This window comes from Trichogramma pretiosum, unplaced genomic scaffold (genome assembly GCF_000599845.2).
Source record: "Trichogramma pretiosum strain Unisexual culture from Peru unplaced genomic scaffold, Tpre_2.0 scaffold60, whole genome shotgun sequence".
Taxonomy (NCBI): domain Eukaryota; kingdom Metazoa; phylum Arthropoda; class Insecta; order Hymenoptera; family Trichogrammatidae; genus Trichogramma; species Trichogramma pretiosum.
The window spans coordinates 183,658-197,074 of record NW_019640805.1 but is presented as its reverse complement, the minus strand read 5'-3'; the positions used below and the strand labels follow the sequence as shown (position 1 = coordinate 197,074).

The following is a 13,417-nucleotide window of genomic DNA, read 5'->3' as shown; positions in this document are numbered from 1 at the left end:
AATTTGAAAGAAAACAGTTGAGAAAAATTTAGTTGTCTGGTTTATTGGACATTTGAGTATTAAAGTTGTCAATATAAGTCTTATAAAATATTTGTTGAGTAAGAAAAATATCGATCATACATATTTTGTACTACAATTTGAAATTGATTGTTGAAAAAAAAGTCGACTTCGAATCTTTTTTATAACAAAACATTAGGTTCTAAAGTATCGAGTATTTATTTGGAAAGATTACGAAAAAATCGGCTGCAAACGCAAGCCAGGTTCGGTGGAGAACTGGTCCTTTTAAATCATTACAAATATAATTATACATCGGGGAAAGCGGATATAATAATATCTTTGCCAAAGTAATTAACACGGTTAGCAACGACGAGGAACTTGGAACCACCCATTTGCAGCGGGCAAGCATCGTTCGGACGAACGTAGAAGCAGATAGTGTAGAGAGCCATCTCGAGCTCGGGCGATGTGCCGACAAATATCGATGTAATTGGTTGAACGATGTCGTTCAGCTTTGAGCGACCCTTTACAATAGCTCCGTTCTGAAAATAGGTGGGAAAAAGTTTGAATATAAATTCTTGTAGTTTTTACTATTTCACAGTAGTTGCAGTACTTCATTCAACTCACCGAACCAAACTCTGCCATTTTAATGAAGCCAAGATAATTGAGATTTTTAGCTTCTTCTTGTTTGGCGAAGTAAATCCAATTGTGTAGACCGATGATTTCGTTGTCGAATTTCTCAGCCAAAAATACGGTCTCGAAGCCTGAGCTCGTTGGCTCGCCTTCCATTCGCTTGAATTGCGAGAACCAGATGCGCTTGAGCGAGTCCTTGAACTCGTACTCGTCGTTAGGGACGTAGCCTTTGTCAGAGAGGAACTTCATGGCGGCTTTCATGACGTCGGTAGTTAGAAAAGCGTCCAACAGATCGGATTCCTCCTTACGTTCTTCTGAACTCACAGTTTCCTTGGTTTTCACGTCTAATTCATAATTATCGTGAAGCGCAAGAACTGCTTTCACAGTCGGGATTTCGTAAGCTTCTGGTTTCACTTCCAATAAGCTGTTGCATAAAAGAAAAATAAATTGCCATTAAATTTCTTGTTTATTGGTAAAAAGCTGCAAAAACAGCGACTAAGAAAAAGACTTCTCTTACTTTTCTGGAGCATCGTCGGTAGAGCTGTCATCTGTCTTGCGTCCTTGAATCTTCATGACGATGTGCTTCATGGCGTTGTTGCTGTCCTGCTTGAATAGGTCCTCCGAGAGGGCCTCCAGATCGGCATCGGTGATTATGGCACCGGACGGGCTAGGAGGGTACTGGGGTTGAGCCGGAGGCTGTTGTGGTTGGCCAGGAGCAGGAGCGGCAGCAGGAGCTGCAGCAGGAGCGGGGGCGTTGTCAGGCCTCCCGGAAGCCGATGGCGCGGCAGTGACAGGTTCAGCAGCTCCGTTAGATGGGGGACCCGTTTGAAGGTAGGCGGGCGCCGGTACGTTTGCCGGGTTCACACCCGCGTCCTGCGCTGGCGCACTCGATCCGTTGTTGTAGTAATTGTTGTAGGTGATCTGGGTGTGCGTCACTGGTGGAACTACGCCGCTGCTGCTGGCGCCGTAGCTCGGACTGTGTCCATAGATTCCACCTGAGTACAGAATGAATAATTTGGTCTTAGTCGTGCGAGTCGCGAGAAGCCCCCAAAACACCGCCAACTCCGCTTACCTGGTAGAAGCCTGTTGACGGCGGCATTGACACCGGCGCTAACACCGGCGAACACGAAAGCCTCCTTGGCCAGCTGACCGATTCCAGGTCGCGAGGATTGTTGCACGAGTATGGTTTGGGCCGGTTGGGCATGACTAACGCCGGCAGAACCGTAGGATGGATTGTATCCTGCTCCGGGAGTGTTGCTGTAGCCGTGACCGGCGTTGCCGTAAGGCGTGTAGCCGCCGTTGGGATGGTATCCCGCGCCCGAGGGAGCGTGGTAGCCGCCCGAGGGATTGTAGCCACCCGAGGATGGGTGATATCCGCCCGAGGATGGATGATAGCCTGCAGAGGGATTGTAGCCACCCGAGGGCTGATGATAGCCGCCTCCGCTACTGTACGGTGGTGGATTGCCACCATAGTGCTGTCCTATATTGATTAACAATACCGAAACAAACGAGAAATTAGCATTGTCATTCATCTGACGCGAAGCTTATTTATAAATAATATTTTTCGGTTGTAGATCAATGTAGACATCGTTTACCGATTTTTATACAATTAATGTATTTTTACATGAAATTAATCGATAATTTTGAAAAAACTGAGTGAATTTCACGAAAGAACTTTTAATTTTACAGATTTTCTGGTAAATTCAAACGTTCCCTCTTAAAATATCATATATTTTTAATAACCATTATTCGAACGTACCTGATCCTGGATAGCCAGAGTTGACATTACTGGCACCGGTTCTGGTGATGTGTTCGCTCGGAGCGGATGCTTTAGGTACGGTGCTACTAGCGGATCCACCTCGATTGTTGTTTGGTACATTCCATCCTATTGTTCCAGGTTGGGAGCCTCCCGACGCTGAAAAAAAATTTACATTGATTCGATTTTCTTAAATTTTTCACGACAATTGAATCAAAATGCAATTACTGCAAAAGCATGACTAGCACTTTGAGATCTAGATTAAATTTTGGCGTGAGAAATATAAGTGAATTAACTGCATTGTGACGTTTTCACGAATGCTTACGAATGCACAAGTTAATATCATTTTGTTATTTTTGTTTTCTACGTGTAATAATCATGCTTTATAATGAGTTGTGAAATCCATGATCATGAATTTTTCTGGTCAAAGTTAATATAAAAGTGGTTGACCTTGCGAATATCATATCAATAATGTTGCTATGAACTATTGAGAAAATTCAAGAACTTACATGAATGGCTCGGCTGCGGTTTGCTTTGAGGTTTTGAAGAGGACCCTCTCTTAGAGGAAGTGCCCCAACCAGAACTTCCGAAACTACCACCTCTTTTCTTGGCGTCGATGTCAACGACTGTGAAACAACGACAATAAATGAAAAAAAAATACATGTAGTTTGGTACAATGTCGTTCAATGTTTTCGCGAGTTTGATTCGTTTCTTCCGGAAGCGTCATCTAATGACGCTCGAAACATTGATTTTCAGCGAGTAATTATCTATATCCTATAAAGGATCGCACAAGTGTGCCGCTGATTCATCGCGCTATAACAATATTTATAATTTTTACGATTAGTGAACCGCTCGTACTCAGAGATATCATTACAGAATGTCAAATGTATTGACGAGTTTGCAATTTCGACGCGATTTTCGCGTAGATTGTTTTATTCTGCTGCAGCGAAAATCCAGGCACTCGAGAGCGTTCTCCATTTTCCAGAAAAATTGTTATCAGCGCATTTATAATTATCGACGTTTCAATGGTGAACTTGCTCTTGATTTCGTTCAGCGGAGCGCGCAATAATAAATATGAATTATGCCGCCGCTTGGAGTGCGCCGAGGGTGTAAAATGAATCGTATCGAGTCCCGCGCTCTTGTGTATGTATACGATTCAACATTATACGATAGGTATAATGTAGGCAATAACGCGTTCGTCAACTCTTCATCAAAAGTGATGACCGCGTCGAGTGGCGCGTACGAGTGCACGCTAGAGGCACCTTTGACACCAGCTCTGATAGCCGAGATATTGTACACGCTGACCGAGCTCGTGTCCGCATAGTTCGCGAAGCATCGACAAGTGAATAATCGGCTCGACTCTCTTTGCACACGTTCATCATCTAGTCAATGCTGATGGGCGCTTTTATGCGCCTTCCGAGTACGATTCTCGAATATGTTATTGCAAAAATAGGAGCGCAATTACTAGCTGTTACTCAAACTTCCGCGCAATATATATCGCGCAGCAGTACTGCGATGTAATTGCGAGCCGATCTTTCCTTCCACAAAATTGAGCTCTCGATAGCTATTCCATTTCGCTCGTGTGCCGTTAATATTCGACGACGACAATAACAACAATAAAAAACAACAGTAAGAAAATAGTCAATATTTTCACTGACAGTTACAATTATATAGAGCAGTGGCGACAGGCTACGGTGACTTTCGCTTCGACGCGCTATCGAAAGTTTTGTTTGACGTCGGGTGTTAAGAAATGCCGGAGTTCGCTCGATAACTGCCCGCCGTTCGATACTTAGTAAATGAAATAAAATCCCGCGGGGGAATTTACTTCTTTTTTTTATTTGCAGTAAAACTTTATGCGTAAGAATCGATTTACTTCGTGTTATCTAAAATTAAAGTATAAATTCTGTAAAATACAATGTTAAACATCGTCAATAAAGCGAGATATTCTCACGAGAAAGGAGCACGGACAAATCAATTGTTTACGTTGAGCTAGGTATGTATCGAATGTTTGCATAGAACACTACACACGCGGCTTTGGTTTATTGTTAATTGTCTCTTACCGGATACGACGAGCAAAAGCGCCAGGAGAAAAAAGCTGGCCAGGCGAAACTGGCGAGCCATTCCGTTGCAGTTGTGAAGCAGACGAGGAAAAGTCGAAACACTCGATGCTAGCTAGTGGTAGTTCACTGCGAAAGAAAAAATAAATCCAATCGATAAACTTGTGATAACTTTGCTCAAACGAAGCGTAATGCTGTAATCGGGGAAAATGCGCGTAAATATGCATGCATCGCAGATTCCAACAAGGAAACAAGATATAGCAGTACCTCTACGATGCGTAAACTGTGCTCTATAATAGAGTATACAAATCGTGTGCGCAGTCTCTTGGGTCCGCGTTGAGATGCGTTGGGTTTCGCGATCGGTCAGTTACTGAAGCGAAGACTCGCCGAGATGCTCGAGATATATAAATGAGCCGAACGATCGCAACTCGGCGCGCAACGCCTCGTACACAATACACGCACACACATGCCTATACGCTTCTATGTGTGTTCTCGGTTTTCCTGCGTGCGTCCCTGAGCCCATATACCCACTACACGGCCGGCGCTGCTTAGCATGCTCATCCACTATATTCTTTTGCCACACCGCGATATTTACGCTACATACAATGTATACATCCATGATATACACGCGAATATGTGTAATACATATATGCACGTGTGTATCTACGTTTCTCATATACTTTGCTGTCCAGTTATGTTATTCTTTGCCATATTAAAATATACCTATACATACGTCATCGTGATGTAGATACGCATTTATGGATACAAAGCGAGCATAATAGGAGCAGCTGGGAAGATCCATTCAAACTTACAACTCCAAGTATGATGTAGATCGCTCTTCGTAACTTTTTTTGTTCGGTCACGTTTTCTTCGCTCTTAGTATTGCCGTATCTCTATAAAAAAGAGGGTAATTTAATCTGAAAAATAAATAGTCATAGATGATTTTTATCCAGAACCATGAATAGATGATTAGTAGTTTCTTTGTTGAAAATCAGCTGTTCTATTACAAAGAATAGTGCAACTTTAAAAACCAAAGCCCGTGAATATTACTATCGGGATTTCCCTTTCCACGCGCTCTGGATTAACCATTCTTTCTACGCAAGAAATTTCGCGTGCCGTGGCTTTTTACGCATGAGTCATATCTACTCGTATGCTTTTATGTAACGGAAAACAATCGTCTGAAAAATCGATGGTAAAATTTACAATTACACTTTTTTAGCAATGCAAAACCATCCTCGAATTGAACATCAATACATTTTTTCCCTAGACTTTTTTATTTTTATGTATTTATGAAATCGTTCATAATTGAACTTATTGTTTAATACAAATTTATATATATTTTTTTAGCAACAAGTAATGAAATTAATATGAATAATTAATAAAAAATTGTATAAATAGTTCACGTTTAGGAATTAAATTTATGAAACACATTGAATCTCTGTTTGAAAAATTTATATTTCGTTATTGTTTTTTTTTTATAATGTTCCATTATTTATTTTATTAACATTTATATTTTTAATTATTGTTCAAATGTAAATTATTTTTTTTTTAGAAAAAATTAAACTTTCGATCTTTGAAGAAGTATGCTGCAAAAAAAGATTAATCAACTTTTTCTACAAACAAAATACTGAATTTGTGAAAAAGAATAACAATATGAATTAATAACTTTCGAAGTTGTAATAATTACATAAGTACTTTTATAAACTATTAACAAGCTTTAAATGATGTAAAAGCAATAATAAATATTTGTAATTAATTCTTCTTGTTTCTATCTTTTTCTTCTTTTTGAATGTATTTATCAAGAATTGCTTCACTGGGATAGTCTGGTACAGATAGTTGTCTAAATCCTTCTTCATCAACAAAACAAATTTCATGATCATCCTAGAAAAATTATTATTGATTTCAAATCATTCAGTTTTATAACAAAACATTTAGCGTAAAATTAAATTCTTACAGGATCAGCCAGAATAATTACTGTAACTGTGGCTTTTCCAGGTGTATCAAGGCTTATTAAATCTGTCAAAATCTTGTTATTGGTACTTTGAATTTTCTCACGAATAACTGTTTGCTCGGCATTTGGTACAGCAAAAGCAATACGTCCATATGCTTTAGCATGATTTATTTCAGTTCCTAAAAAAGAATGCAGTTGGCTTTGAGTAAATTTTTTAATTCATAAAGAAGAATAAAGATAAATTAATCAAACCTATATCTTTGAATTCCAATTTGGCTTGAGATTTTCCATACTCCAAAATAGCATTTTTATCAGTCTTTTGTACAAGTTTCATTTCCAAAACTTCATTCCAATAAGCTAAAGTACGTTGAAGGTTTGAGCTGGATAAGCATATTTTTTGTACAGGATCTGAGGTAGAAGTAAAAACAATTAATGCATTATTTATTGAAATATTTTTCTGTAAGCATATTTGAAGTTATAAATACCTTGATCAACAGGTTGAGGTTCATCAATAATGTAATACTTATAGCCACCAGGAGCTTCTAGAACATATTTACCATCCTCTTCTTTCATTGGCCAATTATGGATTTTGGCCCTTTCAATAGTTTCTTTGGAACGAATTGTGATTCCTTGAAAATCATTACCAGATTCATAATTACTAACTCCATAGTTATAGGTTAACTCGACAACAAAGTGAGTGTCCTCAGGACCATATCCAATCATTGTTTTACTCCATCGGTTAGCATATGGACTTTAAATAATAGACCATAGATAATTTTAAGCATAACATTTCAGATTTATCAGTTAATGATTAAGAATACGAACCCATTGCAAGCGGCTTCGCAACCTTCTGAAAATTCTTCATGACGAAGAACCTGAATATTTACAATAAATTTAAAAAATTTGCTAATATAATAAATATAATATTTATTGTTTTCACATACCTTCATACCCAGAATTTCACGATAAAATTTTGCCGTTTGCTTACGATCGGCAACTTTAAAAACAAAATGCAAAGCTCGTCCGTTGATCATGATGCAAAAATGTATGCACAAGTGATTGTGAGCAGGTGTGTTACGAAGTTAAGAGTTGCCTCACGACTGACTGAACGAAAAATTGCAGCAATCAAGTAAGTCTGGAGTCTCGAGTTGATGAGTAATTACATGAAGTTTTTTTATATAAGATTATGATTATCTCGAGACTTTTATTACCGGTTATTAGGCACGTCACACAACACAATACAACTATAGCTACGCACAGATACACATATCTGCCGAAGCTATTGAAAATGTATCATGTGATCGGTAAGCATAGGTAAAAGCAACTCATCGGTATAACCTTGAGAAATACGTAAATCAACGCTCATTTCAAAGATTTTTCAATTACGCTGAGCTGAGTGATGGATCTGCGTAAAGATGAAACATTTAGTACATACAGAACAAAATGTACATGTGCTGCCGGTACAAATTCGTCGAAAAATGTATGATTTCTATAATGAAAAAATTTATGATATAAAAATATATCTTCTAAAATGAGCGCGCGTAATGAAATTCATCTGATAAGTTAGGATTCTGCTATTATTGATAACAACAAATAATTGCGCACGCCGGCTTATAACAGCACGTGTGCCGCAACTGCAGAGTGCAGACGTGTGCAATCTGAAAGTGACAGTTGTATTTTTATTCTTACTTTGACTAATTTGGTAGTTCAACATTTTAACATTGATCGCATCGTAATGTTCAAGTTTAATTTTGGAAATGCTGATGGTGTGTAAAAATAATTGATACTTTCTTTTTTATAATTATTTATAAATAAAAAATTCATTCAATGTTAATAATTTTTATTAGTGACGGATGAAGAAAAAAGTGAAAAGAAAGATGATGAATTACAATGGTTCCCAGCAAAAGAAGTAAGAATCCCGACCCACTTACTTGAAAAAGGTGTAGAAAAAGAATTAGTGTTTTCAAATAATACAAACATTGAAAACTGTCCTTTGAAACTTGTTGATTCAAATGCTGTTATTGATAAATTGACTGAAGAAAATTCTGAAATTATTGTGGAAGCTGAATCAAAACATTCAGATCTTTTACCAGCTAAGTATGAAGGTATGTCCAGGTATAAGTATTATATGATTTGCATTATTAAACGATTTTATTCTTGTTTTAGGAGGATTAAAAATTTGGGAGTGTACTTATGATTTAGGAAATTATATTCTTAATGAAAAAATATCCCTTGAAAACAAAAAAATTTTAGATTTAGGATGTGGAGCAGGGATTTTGGGTATCATTGCTCTTCTTAAAGGATCTACTGTTGATTTTCAAGATTATGTAAATTATATAAATATCATTCTAAATTAATTTTCTTAATCTAACAGTCATCAATTAATTTTTCTAGAATCAAGAAGTAATAGAAGCATACACAATACCAAATGTGATATTAAATTGTGATGGTTCTGACGTAATAGAAAAAAAATGTAAATTTTATTGTGGTGATTGGAAAGCATTCATTGATCTAAAAGAATCATCTGAAAATGATGAGAAATATGATTTTATTCTTACAAGTGAAACTATTTACAATCCAGATAATAATGAAAAATTATATAATGTATTCAAACATTTGTTAAAGAAAAATGGAATTGGGTAAATAGTCTAAATTTGTAGTAAATGCTTATAATAACATCTAAAAAAACTTATAAATTTGTTGACAGATTTGTAGCTGGTAAGGTTCATTATTTTGGAGTTGGAGGAAACATGAGAGAATTTGAATCGCTAATTAAAAAGGATGATGTATTTGAAGTTACATCAATTTGTTGCAATACAGAAGGTTTATTGTTGTTTTTTATTATTCAAATGATTAAATTTAAAGCTAAAACTTAAACTTTATCTAATTTTAGGTTTGAGGAGGGAAATACTTATATTAAAACAGCATCAATAATAGAAGTGTATTCAACAGTTTTTATATTAATGTTAGATAAAAAGGTGATTGATGAAACTAATTATTTCCAATAATTTTGTTGAGTCGAGAATGTTGTAAAAAATTATGACAATGAAAATTCCAAGTTTTTAAAGAACATAAAATATTTTTTGTTTTATTTTAATAAATTGATGTAGATTTGAACACTGTATATTACATTTTTACAAACAAAAAAAGTACTAAAACTTATGGCAGTGTATAACTTAGTTAAAGACTTTACAAGTATTGTCTCTTTCATAATATTACAATAAAATTTTGTTATTGAATGGAATGAATAATATAATTCTAAAAAAAAATTTTTTTTACGACCTGCATAAAATATTCAAGTTTGCAAAACAAATTTTTATCACAATATATTCAAGTATTAAGGTGAAAGTCTTTCATATACCCAGCCATCAACTCCTTCATGAACCAAAACATTATCTACAATTTCTCCAGGTAATTGCCTTCTAAATTTAATTCTGTCGTGCAAACGATCGCTCTGTCCTTGCCAAAATTCAACAGATTTTGGCTTAACTATGTATCCACCCCTGTAAAATGACTACATTAGTATTTTTATTCTAGACAATCAATCAATTTTAAAAGTTAAAACGTACCACCAATCAGGTCGTTTCACTGTATCTGGATACAACTTTTGTAATTCCTTTTCTTTTTCAATAAGGAAGTCTCGGTTAGGAATTACAGTACTTTGCCTGCTAGACAATGATCCAACTTGTCCGTGATATGGACGACTATTAAAATAATTATCAGAATCTTCAGATGAAGTTTTTTCAACTGTTCCTTCTATCCTCACCTTGAAAAAAAAATACAATTTACAATCCATTATTTTTCATCTGATCCTTTTGATATATATATTTACTGTACGACGAAGAGGTTCCCAAAATAATGTTAAGGCTGCATTTGGATTTTCTTCTAATTCTCTAGCTTTACGACTACCGTAATTAGTATAAAATTTGAATCCATCTGTTCCAAATCCCTTCAATAACACAGGTCTACAAGAAGGCATTCCATCTCTGAAAAATCAATACATTTTTCAAGTTCATTTACAGTTAATTAATGCTTTGAGAAAAAAAAAATATCTTACTTTGTAGCAGTTGCTAAAAACATAGCATTCGCTTCGCCAATTCCAGGTGTTTCACAAGCAATTTCAAACCAAGCTTTAAATTGACCAAAAGGTTCCTTGCTTACAAGATGATCCTCAGTAAAAGTTTCACTTTTTTCCTTATACCGGATTCTCATTCCTGAACAAACAACAATATAATTAATATGATATATTCTCTTAAATCAGATATAACAGATAAGATACTCAGAAATTATTGAACAATATTGTGTATGGACTATTTCATCAAATTAGGCAATATGTCAGTTTCGAGTATCAGAATTATAACATTTTTATCTTATTTTTGAATGAAAAATAAAAGATTTTGAAAAAAAAATTAACAATTACTTTAATTATTTTTCAGTTCTTTTTGAATATTTTACAACTATACAAATAAAATATATACCTCCAATATCAACGGTGTAAGGTCGGCTGCTTTGCTCTTTAGCATCGTCAGTTGTATTGGCCATTTTTGCATAAATGGAAATGAAACGATGTCGTTGAAGTTGATTTGTTACTGATTCAAGGAAACTGCGAGTGTGAAGCCCAAACACAATCGGTTTCGATTGCAAATACCGGCAAACAACAGTGGCAGTCAACATACCACGACTCCGCAACGCGAATGTGCGATTATGAATATCAACACAGTGATTAACTGCTTACATGTATATACCTATATGCATATAGTTTTGTATATTACGATATCGGAACTGACAGATTGCTGAACTTATCGGTAGAGATGGTAAAACGCGCGATTCACGTTCAAAACAGACTTTATGGGAAAAGTTACAATAAATAATTAATGGTGTACATAGCAAAATTTGATTTGAGTTTCATAAAAGATGCGCATTTTCATGATTATTTCTGTAATAAAAATTAGGCAACAATTAGCATATAATTTTTTTGACAACTTTAGAATTCATAGAACTATTTTTGGTGTAGCAATTATTAATTTTCTTTTTGATTAAAAATGGGAAATTGAGGAAAAAAATGTGGTAAAAATTAAAATTTTATTATTAAAAAATATTTTTGAATTAATTTTTCAATTCAACATGGCAGTTGTAAGATATAAGTCAGTAAATTGAATAACTTGTACAGAAAATTACTAACATTAAACTAAATTCATTAACCACGAGGTCAGTATCTCAAGCTGAGCTGGTGTATCACTATTTTTTACAAAAGCACTGCTTTCTGCAAAATCTACTTTGTTATCAAGATGAGAAAATTCAAAGTCCTTTCCAGATTTTCCTAAATAAATATTTGTGGAAGATGCATCAGTAGCCTCCAACTGGTTACTTTTAGTTATTCTTAAAAGATTGATTTCTTTTTCAAGAAGAGTTTTTATAACATTACTACTCTTAGCTAAAGTTTGATCCTGCTTGTTGCAAAGAATCAATATAGGAACTTTTCTCATTGTTGAATCAGCCAGCATTGTGTAAAGAAATCTAAAGAAATATGAAAAATCATTAATAATTCACGTATTTTTCAACAGGAAAAGTGATACAATAAAAGAATATAATAATACTTACTCAGCAACATCTCTAATATCTCTTTGAATTGTTGATGAGTCTATTACATATACAAGACCTTTTGCTGAATTTTTATATTTGTCAAAATATTTATATCTCAGTCTTTCATGTCCAGGAATATCAACTATTTTTACATTATATTCTACACAATCATTGATATTTTCTTTCACAGAAGTATGAGTTGTCACATATTTAGTGTGCATCAAACGTGCCCAAATTAGTGTTTTTCCAGCATCACAAAGTCCAGTTATAAGTACATTATGGCCTACAGATGCTCTACGTCTCCATAAGGCAAAAAGAACTAGAAAAAATTAATTTTTTTTTATGAGAAAAAGTTATTCACTTTTTAGAAACATAAGGAAACATTATAGTTTGAATTTCATTGAGAAATTTGAAGCTAATTAGCAATGATTTTAATAGACAACCTTTTTTTAATTTATTTCAGAATATTTAATAATTTGGAAAATTTCTATTTAATTTTTTATCTTTTTTTAAATATTAACAAAACACTGAGAAAAATCGTTTTAAAAATCAAAGTTTCATTCAAATTTATCAGTACCTAACCTGTATAGAAATAATATCGAGTGTTGTTGAATGAATGTTGTAAACTTACTTATTGTTATAATAACAGCAAAAACAGCAGCAATGACTCCCATGAGTTGGGAGTCGGTGCTGTTGTTAATAACTGGCTCAACACGTTCTTCCATGTTTTTCAGTAGTTTCTGAGATACGTGCAGCATGCAAATTCGGAGTCATGCATGTAAACAGCTGCTGCTGTCTTATGTGTTGACTAGTTGTATACCTTAGTGACGTGACGTTTGATTCATTTAATTTATTCACTCGGCAAACTTTTTACGAAAAGGTTTAGTGATTTCAGGGTAACCAACTACGTAAAAAATGTTCGTTGAAATTTAGGAGCGTTGTCAAAAATGATCAAATTTTAAAAACTATGATTCTTCATAATAATATGGGTTCTTTTTCATTGATTCATACCATTTTCAGTTTTTACAGCTTATTTTAAAATCGATGTTAAAAACACAATTGAATAAAGATGTAATTAAAGTACTTAAATAAAACATCAAAAGTTTGCCTATTAAATATTTATAACTTCTGTGATGAACTAGAATTTAGTCTAATCATTATATTTGTACAACTTTTATATGATATTAACGATCTTATCAAATTATGGGTAATTTTGGTGGTCAATCATTTAAAAATACTCAATATTTAAAACGCATAAGTAAAAGGAACTAATTCAGTTTTAATTATTAATTTTTAGTTCGAAATAAATGAATATGCATAATATGACGTAACTTTCACTTTAATAATTTACAATTCATCCTTAGAGTTCTTCTAACAATCAATATATTTATCATCGCTTCAATTCGAAAAAATATTTATTGGATACATAAAATGTAAAAAATA

At 34.4% G+C, this 13,417-nt stretch overlaps 5 protein-coding genes across 5 annotated transcripts; 1 reads left to right on the top strand and 4 right to left on the bottom strand.

Annotated features, from left to right (window-relative positions):
• Nucleotides 1-22: 22 nt before the first annotated feature.
• LOC106653498 (poly(U)-specific endoribonuclease homolog) lies at nucleotides 23-4,824 on the bottom strand. The gene is made up of 8 exons (XM_014372953.2): nucleotides 4,708-4,824; nucleotides 4,444-4,569; nucleotides 2,893-3,009; nucleotides 2,387-2,542; nucleotides 1,700-2,107; nucleotides 1,145-1,622; nucleotides 622-1,051; nucleotides 23-536 (listed from the first exon to the last, which is right to left on the bottom strand). The coding sequence occupies exons 2-8, from the start codon at nucleotides 4,502-4,504 to the stop codon at nucleotides 303-305; spliced, it is 1,884 nt and encodes a 627-aa protein (XP_014228439.1). The 5' UTR covers nucleotides 4,505-4,569; nucleotides 4,708-4,824; the 3' UTR covers nucleotides 23-302.
• A 1,274-nt stretch (nucleotides 4,825-6,098) lies between these two features.
• Nucleotides 6,099-7,639, bottom strand: LOC106653501 (glyoxalase domain-containing protein 4). The gene is made up of 6 exons (XM_014372956.2): nucleotides 7,336-7,639; nucleotides 7,217-7,266; nucleotides 6,877-7,142; nucleotides 6,644-6,799; nucleotides 6,395-6,570; nucleotides 6,099-6,321 (listed from the first exon to the last, which is right to left on the bottom strand). The coding sequence occupies exons 1-6, from the start codon at nucleotides 7,423-7,425 to the stop codon at nucleotides 6,193-6,195; spliced, it is 867 nt and encodes a 288-aa protein (XP_014228442.1). The 5' UTR covers nucleotides 7,426-7,639; the 3' UTR covers nucleotides 6,099-6,192.
• Nucleotides 7,640-7,824: 185 nt separating this feature from the next.
• Nucleotides 7,825-9,468, top strand: LOC106653502 (histidine protein methyltransferase 1 homolog). The gene is made up of 6 exons (XM_014372957.2): nucleotides 7,825-8,157; nucleotides 8,239-8,496; nucleotides 8,558-8,718; nucleotides 8,786-9,030; nucleotides 9,099-9,214; nucleotides 9,285-9,468. The coding sequence occupies exons 1-6, from the start codon at nucleotides 8,127-8,129 to the stop codon at nucleotides 9,323-9,325; spliced, it is 852 nt and encodes a 283-aa protein (XP_014228443.1). The 5' UTR covers nucleotides 7,825-8,126; the 3' UTR covers nucleotides 9,326-9,468.
• A 30-nt stretch (nucleotides 9,469-9,498) lies between these two features.
• LOC106653500 (pyridoxine-5'-phosphate oxidase) lies at nucleotides 9,499-11,122 on the bottom strand. Its single transcript, XM_014372955.2, has 5 exons — nucleotides 10,870-11,122; nucleotides 10,449-10,605; nucleotides 10,224-10,377; nucleotides 9,961-10,157; nucleotides 9,499-9,894 (listed from the first exon to the last, which is right to left on the bottom strand). Exons 1-5 carry the CDS (start codon nucleotides 11,063-11,065, stop codon nucleotides 9,729-9,731), a joined length of 870 nt encoding a protein of 289 aa, XP_014228441.1. The 5' UTR covers nucleotides 11,066-11,122; the 3' UTR covers nucleotides 9,499-9,728.
• A 334-nt stretch (nucleotides 11,123-11,456) lies between these two features.
• On the bottom strand, nucleotides 11,457-13,289 carry LOC106653504 (signal recognition particle receptor subunit beta). Its single transcript, XM_014372959.2, has 3 exons — nucleotides 12,606-13,289; nucleotides 11,993-12,293; nucleotides 11,457-11,908 (listed from the first exon to the last, which is right to left on the bottom strand). The coding sequence occupies exons 1-3, from the start codon at nucleotides 12,730-12,732 to the stop codon at nucleotides 11,575-11,577; spliced, it is 762 nt and encodes a 253-aa protein (XP_014228445.1). The 5' UTR covers nucleotides 12,733-13,289; the 3' UTR covers nucleotides 11,457-11,574.
• Between the last annotated feature and the right edge of the window lie 128 nt (nucleotides 13,290-13,417).